This window comes from Gopherus evgoodei, chromosome 4 (assembly GCF_007399415.2).
Source record: "Gopherus evgoodei ecotype Sinaloan lineage chromosome 4, rGopEvg1_v1.p, whole genome shotgun sequence".
Taxonomy (NCBI): domain Eukaryota; kingdom Metazoa; phylum Chordata; order Testudines; family Testudinidae; genus Gopherus; species Gopherus evgoodei.
Window position 1 is genome coordinate 111,507,512 of NC_044325.1, and position 13,024 is coordinate 111,520,535.

A 13,024-nucleotide genomic window follows, 5' to 3' on the forward strand; every position below is an offset into this window, starting at 1 on the left:
AAGAGCATCCTAAGTCCAGTTCCCATGGTCAAATATATTACATAGAAATATCATAAAAAGATCTGCATAGAAAGCTTTGCTAGGCAGATACTAATATGAGTCACATTCTGATGCCCTTACTTATGATGTTCAATGGCACCTTAACTCCATGAATAGTTGCACTGCAGTTGGATAAACTCTCTAGGGCCAATGCAAGTCAGACAGCATGGAGGGGATTGTTCAATAACCAGCTCCTTAATCAGAGCCTGTGGGGACATACATTTGATCATTTAATGTAAAATGGTTCCATGTTGACGGTCAAGTCAGTCATTGATGAAGATGCTCTCAAGAAGAGTCTCCCATATACAATATATACATAAGGAACAATTTCTCATGTATTTACTGTAGAGATTTCATTAAACATCTGCCAGCTGACTCAGCCCTTCCCTGCATACTGAAATATAAACTCAGACTAATATTTGCTTTTGCATCACATGCATGGGTGCACCTAAACCTCCATATAAAAGTTTCTGTGCAAACAACTTTGATGAACACAGAATACATTTCTTTACTGAACTGACTGCCAGAACACAGCCTTTTGTTTTAAACAGGCACTTGACCCTATTATATATATCACTGAACTTCCAAAATTAACCCTTTGGGAAAAGAAAGTCAGGATTTGCCATTGCCAAATATTGATGCATATAGAATTCCCAATGCGGGATTAACTGCTTATAAATTAATCATAGCTTTTGTCATCAGAACAACAGAAATGCAGATTTGTTCTAGCCGGTAAGTAAGGTAATCCAATACCAGTGATGATCAGTTGTATGTTCCATGATAGCATGAAACAAATGCATCAAATACAATCGGTTATGTTGACATGATGGGTTTCACTGAATTTGATACCATGCACTCAATATGAAATATTACACTTACCGACTGGTAACGCTAAGTGCACTATAATTTTGAAGGAGATACTATAAAAAGTGAATGTTATTGTAAAGGTAAGCAGAAATGTCTACAACTAATACAAAATCCCATTTATTGAAAGGGAGGATTGTAGATGGACTCAAACCTCTCTCTCCCTCCCTTCGTCTCATAGAAGCGGCCTAGTAAACACAAAATTAAACTTATACATGGTGTCATATACATAGTGGTTGCCATTAAAATCTAGTTTAGGAATATACCATATGCCCATTACTGTAATACTAACACTAGTCTTAGTTTATGAAAAATTGATCTCTCAGGTACCACTGGTAGTAAGTAATGGTCATTTTTTACTTTTTTAAGGCAGGATTTCTCAAACTGGGGGTCGAGACCCCTCAGGGGGTCCCAAGGTTATTACATGGGGGGGGGTCGCGAGCTGTCAGCCTCCACCCCAAACTCCGCTTTGCCTCAAGCATTTATAATGGTGTTAAATATATTAACAAATATTTTTAATTTATTAGGGGGGGTCACACTCAGAGGCTTGCTGTGTGAAAAGGGTCACCAATACAAAAGTTTGAGAACCACTGTTTTAAGCACTATTTTTTTTAAAACAACTGGTATATGACTGTATACTGTTGAGGGGCTTTTCTAATAATTTTAAAGTCACTACAGAGAATATTTTTACCTACTGAGAAGAATTTTAAATTTCCCATTTTTAAAAATCATATTGAGATTGCACTTGAATGCTGTATTGGTTTAAGCATAAATCTACAGAGATGGTGTAGTGGGTATTAGCGGAAGAGTATACACTTTCCAAATTTTCCCTACAGAGGCTATCAATATTCAATATCATATACAGCTTCTGTGATTGCAAAAAATAATGCATGCTGGGAAAACCTGTGCTGTAATATATAGACCATCTCTTGATAATAGTTTTCTGCACAGTAGACAGTTGAATAAGGTGTACAGAAACATACAGCAAATGTACAAGTATTAATTGTTTTTGAGTCAAGTGGGCAATTTAAGTTTTAATTTCTTTTCTGTGATTCAACAATCTGAATAATTCTTTGAAAACGTTTTCTTGCTACAGTTTGAAGACAGGTTTCGGGCAGAGATCTTGAAAATGCTTCCTCAGGCATTAGAGTTGATAATAGGTAGAGAGAGAAAGAGACATTAGCAAATAACATTAAAAGGGGAAGCAACAACTTCACTGTCCTACTAGTGATTTAAAACTCATTCCAGATTAGCAACAAGGAGTCTGGTGGCACTTTAAAGACTAACAGATTTATTTGGGCATAAACTTTTGTGGGTAAAAAAACCTCTCTTCTTAAGATGCAACTGATTAGAAATTCCAGATTAGAAACATCATGGAAAGCTACAAGACATCCACATTGCTCCAGACTATAAACATGTATGAGTAGAAGTGTAGAACTGATAAATGAAATTGTTTTCAATTGTTCACTTTAATAATGTAACTTCTGTTCACCATTCACTACACTTGCCTATACTGTAACTTCTGTTCCATATTGTAATTCAAACCCCATTTTAAAACACTCACTCCATTTTGTAAAAGCTTCCTCCAACCTTCATTTTTGCAAACCCTGCTGTAATCTTATTAGTTTAGTTTAGATGTGTGAATGAGGTATGTATGAATGATGAAATCAACCTCCAGCCCCAGCCTGTCCTGATGGCAAAGTTCAAATACCAACGGCTGAAGACCTAGACAACAGCCCTAAACAAAGTAAGAACCATCCACCCTAAAAAGAAAAGGACAACTGAACAACAGAAGGAAGATCAAAGCCAGGTCCAAGGCTGAAAGTCACGCCTGCAATTGATGGGTGATCAATCTAAACCCAGAGGCAGCGTGACACAGCAAGACCTATAGATTTTGAATCCAAACTAAAAGCCTATAAAAAAAAGGGTGAGATGAGAAACTCTGGGTAACATTCTGCTGCCAACATGGAAGGACATCAGTGCCTGCCCAACAGAGATCCAGCTTGTCCTTGTGCCCAGCTTTCCTGGCCAGTTAGCTGCCACAAGCTACGAACCCAAGCTGCAAAATCAAGCCATGAACTTAAGCTATCTTCAGGACTGGTAACTATGCAGCAGCTGCAGAACACCTGATGAATGTGTGTGTGTGTGTGTGAATGTGTGTATGTGTGTGTGTATAGGTATTAGGTATTATAATGTGAGTGTGTGTGTGTGTGTGTGTGTGTGTATAGGTAATAGGTATAATGTGTGTGTATAAGAATTAAGATATTAGTTATTAGTCATAAATTGTTATAATAATAAATGTGGCATCTTTGCCTTGTCCCCTTTAATAAGATCCTGCTGATTTTTATTGGTCTAATATAATTGGTACAACAGAAGAGGGGCTCCTTTTGCTACCTATAGCAGAGATGGGCAAACTACGGCCCGCGGGCCAGACTGTCCTGCCCAGCCCTTGAGCTCCCGGCCGGGGAGGCTAGCCCCCAGCCCCTCCCCCGCTACCTCCCTACCCCACAGCCACGCCACTGTGCGGACAGCGCTCTGGGCAGCGGGATTACGTGTTCCTGCTGAGCAGCACGGCAGCACATCTGGCTCCGGCCGGGCGGCACCGCTGCTTGACGTGCTGCTCTAAGCGGCATGGTAAGGGGGCAGGAAGCGGGGGGTTGGATAAGGGGTGAGGGGTCCGGGGGGCTGTCAGGGGACAGGGAGTGGTTGGATGGGGTAGAGGTTCTGGGGAGCGGTCAGGGGACGGGGAATGTGGCAGGGTGGGGCTGGATAAGCAGGATGGCATCCCGGGACTGAAGTCCTTAGTGTTGAAAACAGAACATCATATTTTCTGTCCTGAATGCAATGCTTTAACTAGCTACTACACAAATGGGGAGCTAAAATCACAATTTGTCTTATTACACATCTGTCATAAGGCCCATTATGGCAGCTTTTCCTTAAGTAGCCAACCGCAGAGTGACGGGTGCATCCTACCTCAGTTTCCCTTTCTTCAGTCGACCAACTTGCCCATCCTTTCCACAGACTAGACTAGCAACCATTTTGTGTGCCCAGGAATGGAATGCTGTCCCTCTCAGAATTCAATAAAATCCAGATATTCAGGAATCATTTATTACTTTAAGTGCAGCCATTTGCAGATCCCACCAAGTGAAACAGTTCACAAACCCCAAAGTAAAACAAGATAAAAAGACAGCAATTCACCAGCTCTGCCATCCCTATCTTGGGACCCCCACTCTCCAAGTCATGTACCTAGGAGGTCACAATCCATGATTCCTGTGTGTGCCCCTATTCCAGAGCCTCCACCCCACTGGCCTTTTCAATTTTTTTGCAACTCTTTTGCAATAATCCTCATCTCTGGTCTTTTCCAAGTGGGGTCCCCATAGCCTGGTGCTCCCCATGCCTATGACTGCTGAGTTCCTGCAGAATCACCCTATTCTCTTGGGTTTGGCCTGCCCTGGATCTTTCCTTTTACCTAAAGGCTGCCATATGAGTCTTCCACCCGATAGGGTTTCCCCAACTCCAGTCAGTCCTGTCCCAGAAACTCTCTACAGTTCTTCCTCTGCACCAGCTTGTCCCCTCCCCACTTCTGTCCTCTCTTAGGTGGTTCATGCAGCTCACTTCAGGGAACCCTCACCAGCTCCCTGCTCCTCCTCTTCCTCCTGCTGCTGCTTGCCTCTTCTTTCTCCTTCTCTTAATTACTTCCTGGCTCTTTATCAGTGCTCATGTCTCGCCAGAACACACTGGGATGCTATTCCAGCAGTTTCTGGGGGAACTGGAATGGTGTCTTATGGCATTTCCAGTCCTTTTGGCACTGGCATTCCAGCACTTCTCAAGCGCAGCACTCACTCTCTGTTTTTTATAGATGCTACTAGGTGTTGTCTATCTGACCCCACTGGGAGTCAGCTACTGTAATCAGGCACAGGACAACTGGACCTGTTCCCTCTAAAAGGGAACAGTTACCCTATGACAGCACACCTATACTTATTTTTGAAGACGCTTGACAGTATTCTGACAACAAATGAATTACCTCCCTGAAAACTAGAATCTAGGCCTTGAATATGGATCCACATGTTCAAGACAACAGGTGCAAATACTGCCCTGAGCAAATAGAGTGTGGTGCAAATACTGCCCTGAGCTTTGCTTTTGTCTTTAGCCAACCCCTTGGAAAACACAGGTAGCAGCTTTGATGGGCTCTGGAGGAAGCATCTATTGAAGAGAAAGCCCCTCGGCAGATCCTCAGCTATGACAAATTAACCCAACTGAAGGTCTTCCCCCTGTGAGGTGGGGCCTTAAGGCTGGATTCATCTCCCATTGAAGTCAATGGGAGTGCTTCCATTGTCTTCAGTGGACTTTGGTTTAGGTCCTAAGAGAAGTTAAAGAAAGGACAAACTCCAGGAAGAGAAGTGGTGCAGTCTTGTTTGAAGCAGTCTCAAATGGGTCAGACATGCTGCATCAGAAATTCTGGGTGTTCAGAATACAGGGTCTGACTGCCCTCTCATCCTGATTTTGCACCTGTGTGGCTACATTCATTTCTATGGCGTTATTCTGGATGTACACTGGTATAAGGGAGTGAAGAAACACATAGAATAAGCATGTGCAGGAATTTACTGTTTTAAATTCCAGGTAACGGGGCAGAATTTTAACAAGTCACAAAAATATAGATTCAGCAAATGCCACTTAAGAAAAAAAATAGGAAAACACACATACCCAGAGACATATTAATCCAATGAACATCAATGTACATACCATCCAAAATAATGTCCCTGTGGCCAGAGTTGCATATTGTTCAATTGTAGAAAGCACACTGAATATGAGGCAGATCAGCACTATAAGGAAACTGGAAAAAAAAAGTAAACATTACTAAATATCTTCTACTATAATTTAGTAACAAGGGGAGGAGGGTGAGGAAGGGAAGGCAAAATAAACTAAATTTTAATTTCATTATTTCTTTTGTACATACAGAAATAATTTCTTTTAAATATAAATGTAAGAATTTGGGAGCCATTTTTCTTTTTGTGGAACAATTTATTCATTTTCATACACGCAGTAAATTTGTTTTTTTTCCTTGAAACTTGTCTGGTGAAGTTTTCTTCTTACAAGAATGCCACTGGTTAAGAAAAAATAATGTTTGGACATTTTTATCATGAAGACCAGGAAATTCCATGTAGTAAGTTAAGCCTCTTCAAACCCTAACCTGTTTTGGACATTGAACTTGTGTTATAGTCCTGTTTCTGGCATACCTTTTGCATTACTTAAAACTGATTTCCAGTGGGAGTCACAGGAATATTTCAATCTGGGCAGGAATGGTGTCCCTAGCCTCTGTTTGCCAGAAGCTGGGAATGAGCAACAGGGGATGGATCACTTGATGATTACCTGTTCTGTTCATTCCCTCTGGAGCACCTGGCACTAGCCACTGTCAGAAGACAGGATACTGGGCTAGATGGACCTTTAGTTTGACCCAGTAGGGCCATTCTTATGTATTTTACATGAGTTTTTGGTCTTCCAACAATTATTTTAAGAAACCCTTTTTTTGAGAATTATTATTCCACTTACATTTGTTTTTTTTAATTGTGACATTATTTAAATATTCTCACGGATTATATACATTCCCACCAGATTGTCATTTTATACATTTTGCAAGTCATTAGGCATATCTCTCTCGACATACAAGGAGTAAGGTTAGAATGACCCATCAGCCTTTTTTGGTCAACAGATCAAAACCTATAAGGTTACTTATTTATTTTATATCGATTTATAGTGTCCCTCTTGACTATAGTTGAATAAATAATTTTACTTTTAAGAACTTTGTTTAATTAATTAATTAATTAGATTTCCCAATGACTGACAAATATATGTCTGATTCATAGAGGAAAGAAGTCACAAGTGTCGCTCTGAATTCAAATGACTTCCTCTAGAATTTTAACGAGTTGTGGAATAGGATTAATCTCTAATTCTAGTAATGGTTTTAGTTGACATCTAATGGGAGAGTTAATAGTGCAGTCAAATTTCTGTTTAAGTAAACCAAGTGGATGACACTAAACATCTTCAGCATTAGATTAGAAGGGGTCAGAGAGTTGGAAAATGGGCATTCAGAGAATTGGGATTCTATTGTAAATTGTATGTCATTTTTGAATCCCAAAAAACAGATCAAACTACAAATGTTCCCCTGCAGTTACAGTTTCATACTATCCACCTGCATATTTTCTGTTGCTCAACTAACTGTTAGGGCTTGTCTGCAGCCATGGGATGTAAATTCCAGTCTGCCCCAGAGTGTCGCACACTAACTGGCCCGGGTAGGCACAAGAAGTTCCCTAACATGCGTCAATGTAGTACTGTTATAGAAATTATAAATAAAGTAGATTTAGATTATATATAAACTGTTAAGAATACAAGGCAGTACAGCATTCAATAGTATGTGACGACATCAGTGGCTCTATATTTATTTTAATCAGTGTAAAATTTTAATTAGGTTACTTAGTACATAATAATGGCCCAGATGGTCCTCCACAAAACAAGCACAGAAGACCATCACACACAAAAGGGAGGCAGCACCATATCCCCGGCACCCTCATTCCCACCATTAGACCAAGTGGAAGCCTCTCCATGCATTCCAGGATCCACTCTGGAGGTAAGAGAGAGATGAGACTGAAATAGTATGTGTGGGGGAGGATGAGAGGCATGACATGGGGGCTAGTTAGATGCAGGTTGCTGTTTGATCCCACGCAGAACCTCCGGAGCAGATAACTCAGCTTGAGGGTATTGCTGCTGGGAAAGAGAGGGGTGACCTGGTGTAAAACCATAGGGCCACTATCTAGATAGCCCTGGCTCTCACCTAGACTGGGAGACTCATCAAGTTCAGGGGAGGAGGGGAGATCCTACGGCATCTGCCATGGGGCTGAGGTGCGTGCATGTGCACATTGATTATACCCACCCAGTGGGATAATATGGGGGCGTTCCTTGGAGACTTCCTCCTGCTTTTAGTAGGAAGGGATGGACTTGGATCAATACATTTAGAGGAAGAAACTGGCTAAATACCTTAACCAAAAATCATATCACTAGTCATCACATATAGATAAGTTAATATTTTATAAGTGTAAACAAAAGAGGACCGGCAACATAAGACATATTTGAGATACTAGAAGTTACAGTATAAGCATTTCTAATTTATCTATAGTACTATAAGATCTTCATTACAATAATATCTGAGTACCCCACACTCTTTAGTATATTTATCATCATGACACCCCTGTGAGGTAAGGCAGTGCTATTATCCCCATTTTACAGATGAGGAACCAAGACAGAGAGGCTAAAATTCAGGGACAAACACTGTGAGCCACAAAGACTGAGGTTGCCTAGGCTCCCTATACAATGAACAGAAGAGACAGGCACCTTAGAATGCCATCCACAAAAGCCAGCACACTAGGCAGGGAGCCATGTAAGCTAGCCAATGGAAGATGCCAATGAGAGGGCTATGTCCTAAACCCCTTCCTCTTATGGAAATAGGTACCTAAGTCAGGGATGGAGGGAGGTGCCTATCTCTGCTGGCAATTCATGAATGGGAACCCTCCTCCTGAAGTCAAGCTGCTTAGGCACTTAAATTGTTTTTTCTGAGAGTGAGTCAGGTGTCTGCCTCACGCCACACAAAATGGCTGGGTGTAAAGGAGGAAGTAGCAATGGTGGTGCCCACCTTTAACTTTTAGTCCAGTGGATAGAGCACTTACCTTAGATGTGTGAGAACAGGCTTAAATTCCCCCCTACCCTGCCTGATGGTGTCTGCCACCACTCAGGAGAGTGCTCTAACCACTGGGCTATGGGATATTCTGATGAAGTTTTCCCTCAGGCTCTTCTGTGGAAGCTGTTCCACTGTAGATAAATAATGAAAGTCACTGGAGGAGGAGAACTAGACCCTCGGTCTCCTACGTTCTAGGTACCCATACCACCTGGCTACCAAATCTCTTGCTCTCTTTCTCACCAATGACTATTTATCCACAGTGCAACAGATTCAACTTGAGTAACTGAGGGAGACCTACCTCAGAATATTCCTGGGGCACCTCCTCCTCTTCCAGCAGCAGTAGCGAGTTTTTGAAGGAGATGTGATCCAGTGGGCAGCCTCTGAGCCCTTGCAGGCAAGGTAGGGAGACCCCACCCCAGAGCCCACACCCCCAGCCGGAGCCTGCACTCCTAACCCCTCAGTCGCAGCCCCGGAGCTCCCTCCTGCACTTTAAGCCACTCATCCCCGGCCCCACCCTAGAGCCTGCACCCCCAGCCAGAGCCTGCACTCCTCCTGCATTCCGAACCCCTCAGTCGCAGCCCCGGAGCTCCCTCCTGCACTTTAAGCCACTCATCCCCGGCCCCACCCCAGAGCCCACACCCCCAGCCGGAGCCTGCACTCCTCCTGCATTCCGAACCCCTCAGTCGCAGCCCCGGAGCTCCCTCCTGCACTTTAAGCCACTCATCCCTGGCCCCACCCTAGAGCCTGCACCCCCAGCCGGAGCCTGCACTCCTCCTGCATTCCGAACCCCTCAGTCGCAGCCCCGGAGCTCCCTCCTGCACTTTAAGCCACTCATCCCTGGCCCCACCCTAGAGCCTGCACCCCCAGCCGGAGCCTGCACTCCTCCTGCATTCCGAACCCCTCAGTCGCAGCCCCAGAGCTCCCTCCTGCACTTTAAGCCACTCATCCCTGGCCCCACCCTAGAGCCTGCACCCCCAGCCGGAGCCTGCACTCCTCCTGCATTCCGAACCCCTCAGTCGCAGCCCCGGAGCTCCCTCCTGCACTTTAAGCCACTCATCCCTGGCCCCACCCTAGAGCCTGCACCCCCAGCCGGAGCCTGCACTCCTCCTGCATTCCGAACCCCTCAGTCGCAGCCCCAGAGCTCCCTCCTGCACTTTAAGCCACTCATCCCTGGCCCCACCCTAGAGCCTGCACCCCCAGCCGGAGCCTGCACTCCTCCTGCATTCCGAACCCCTCAGTCGCAGCCCCGGAGCTCCCTCCTGCACTTTAAGCCACTCATCCCCAGCCTCACCCTAGAGCCTGCACCAGCCAGCGTCCTCACCCCCGTCCTACATGCCAACCCCCTGCCCCGGCCTACTGAAAGTGAGTGAGGGTCGGGGAGAGCGAGCGATGGCAGGAGGGGATGGAGTGAGCAGGGGTGGGGCCTCTGAGAAGGGGCATGGGAGCCTCGGGGAACGGGTGGGGCAGAGGTGTTCATTTTTTTATTAGAAAGTTGACAACCCTATTCCCCCCACCACCAGGGCCAGCTCCAGGCCCCAGCGCGCCAAGCGCGTGCTTGGGGCGGCATGCCGCAGGGGGCACTCTGCCAGACCCTCCGCAGGGACGCCTGCGGGAGGTCCACTGGAGCTGCGGGACCAGCGAGCAGCAGAGCGCCCCCCGCAGCATGCCACTGTGCTTGGGGCAGCGAAATGGCTAGAGCCGGCCCTGCCCACCACTGCCTCTACACACACACACACACCAAGGCCCCTTTAAATCTCAAGAACTAAACCCCCAGATAGAGAGAGACAGGACTGGGAGGACCCCAGCTGGGGGCTCCTATCATGTGCCAGGCTCCCACTGCTTGTCCCAGGTGGGCTAGGGAGGGACGGGACTTCCTCTTCCTCTGCACAGACTGCTCCTGGGGCTAGGTCAGACTCATCTCTGGGAACCGCCCCCAGCTGCAGAAAGCTCCACGGCTTCTGGCTGGGAGCCCAGCTCTGAAGGAAATGCCACCACCAGCAGTTGTGCTGACGTAAGGGTGGCAGTGCTATACCACACCACCCTCTCTGCTGCACGGCTGCTGGGACCCCAGCTCTCAAGGCAGTGCCGCTGCCAGCAGCAGTGCAGAAATAAGAAGGGTCACGGTATTGCCACCCTTACCATAGCCTTGCTACCCCTCCCCCCACAATCCCTTTTGGATTTTGACCCTCATCGTTACAACACCGTGAAATTTCAGATTTAAATATCTGAAACTGTGAAATTTAAGTTTTTTAAAATCCTATGACCTTGAATTTATCAAAATGGACCATTAATTTGGAAGGGCTCCCCTCATGAAAAACACAAAAGTCTTGACTCATACCCCTGTCTTTCAGATTTCACTCAGACAAAATAAGGGTTAGTTGTCTGGACTGAATCCACCAAATCATTTTTAGGCAACTCTTTTGCCTAAAATTATGGTTTTGATTAGGTGTTTTTTGTTGTTGTTGTTTTTTAAACAAACAATGGCCCTGATCCTGAAAACACTTACTACCAAGAGTAATCCCATTTATTTGAATGGGACTACTCACAGGAGTAAACACTGTACTTGGTAGCAAGTATTGGACTGGGCCCTGCAGTCCAAATTCTGCCTTCAGATGCACACAGCTACTTAACTGTAAGTTGTGCATGCATTTCTTGCCATTATTTGGTCTTTAAATTAACCCCTCTATAATGTTACTGTTATGGATACTATTATGAAACTCTTTCCAGAGCATTGGAAGGGATGTTTGTGTTTAGACTTTTCTTTCTTGTTTCATATAGATTAGGCTAATAAGCAGAGAAAAAGGAATTTGAACTTCTGTGTTTTAAAAAAAAAACAAAAATCACAAATCAGATGTATGCAGAGAGCACAGTTTTCATTTCATCAACATATACTGAGTATGAAGTGTAGGTTTTAAGATACATATCAGCCATGTAGTAACGGGGGACATAAGGTTATGGATGAACTCTAATTGCAAGTTCAGTTAGGATTCTTGCAGAAGGCTTTTTATAAATTCCACACTATCTTGCTCAACCTGTCTCCTTCAAGTTCTTCTTTTACCTCACTGCTGTTATTTATCTTCCAGTTAGCATCACAATACCTTTGATATAACATTTATTTACTTCCTCCAAGCAACCCTAACCCTTTGGTTTTCCTTTTGGTTTGTTCAAGTTTGCAAATGAAATTCATGGTATTGAAAATGAAGGATTTACCGCACTGACTTGAGCCAAATGGAATAAGTCGTGTCAATATATATGAGAGACAGACATGTACAGGATGGGGAGTTGTATAGGCAAAGAGGTTAATACAGCGACCTGCTGTCAGTATTTTAAACAAGGGTCTCCCACAGAGGTGATGAAAATTTACCAATTCAGGCAGAAAATCTGCTTACCTGTTGCTTGTCATAACAATGGATGATAAAGAAGAACTAATGTTATTTTACTTGCCTACCCCCCAAAAAATTGTTCTTTGCAATTGCTGTATGTTTTGCCCCTCCTAACTTGAAATCACAGATGCATAGAGATGATAGGTTGGCACCAGGATGTACATAATAATTTGAAATCTGTACACACATTACCCAAGCAACTGTTCACCCCATTTGCACTCTCTATAGTCTCCCAGGGAAGACATCCCATGAGAAATAGCACAATCGCTGGCTAATACAAGTGGATGCAGATATATTTAAATATCTAATGGTATCTTAGTAAAAAGCCTGACAAATGCTAAAGAGTTGCCTTCAAGAAAACTGAAGTTGTATGCAGTGTTGTATATGGCATAGGTCTGCCAGCATCCATGACTGAGAGTAAAAAGAATGACAACCACTGGCTGATGCACCTATTACAAGATTTACCCAGTCAATACATTTGACCACCAGATGGCAGCAAATCACTTTCCTCTTTCAGGAAAGGCTATTTGACTTTTTCCAAACAGCACTACCACCAGCAAAATCTAGTCAATGAGAAATGGTCCAAATCTGCATCTATTGCATACAGTCAGTGAAAAGAAAACTTCTATGAGAATATTTTTCATACAGTAGCTCATGGAAGTCAGCAAGGAGTTAATTTTGGATTATGACTGAGCACACCCTTGCAAGAAAGGGCAGAAAATAGGTGTTGCTTCATCATATTGAAGCAGAACACATCAGGCTTAATGCAGCTGTGCATGAGAAATAATACTCCCTGTGGGTCATTGTCTCAATTAATTGCACAGAAGCACCTTTTCTGCATTTGCCTGATGCACCAGTTTCTCTCCAGGGTCAGCTCTAGGCATAGAGTAAAGAGCCCAATACAATGCCCATTGGAGTCTTTTGATTGACTTTAATGAGCACTGTATCAGGGCCTAGGAGTCTTGATCCAGGTGGGCATCCCAGGGGAATGCTGTGGTTAGTCCCCCCT

At 44.2% G+C, this 13,024-nt stretch overlaps 1 protein-coding gene across 1 annotated transcript in view; it reads right to left on the minus strand.

Annotated features, from left to right (window-relative positions):
- Positions 1–13,024, minus strand: part of KCNQ1 (potassium voltage-gated channel subfamily Q member 1) — a 564,083-nt gene that overhangs the window by 457,595 nt on the left and 93,464 nt on the right. Inside the window, 1 exon segment of the mRNA XM_030560570.1 lies at positions 5,647–5,737. Within this exon segment, the coding sequence (XP_030416430.1) occupies positions 5,647–5,737 (91 nt within the window).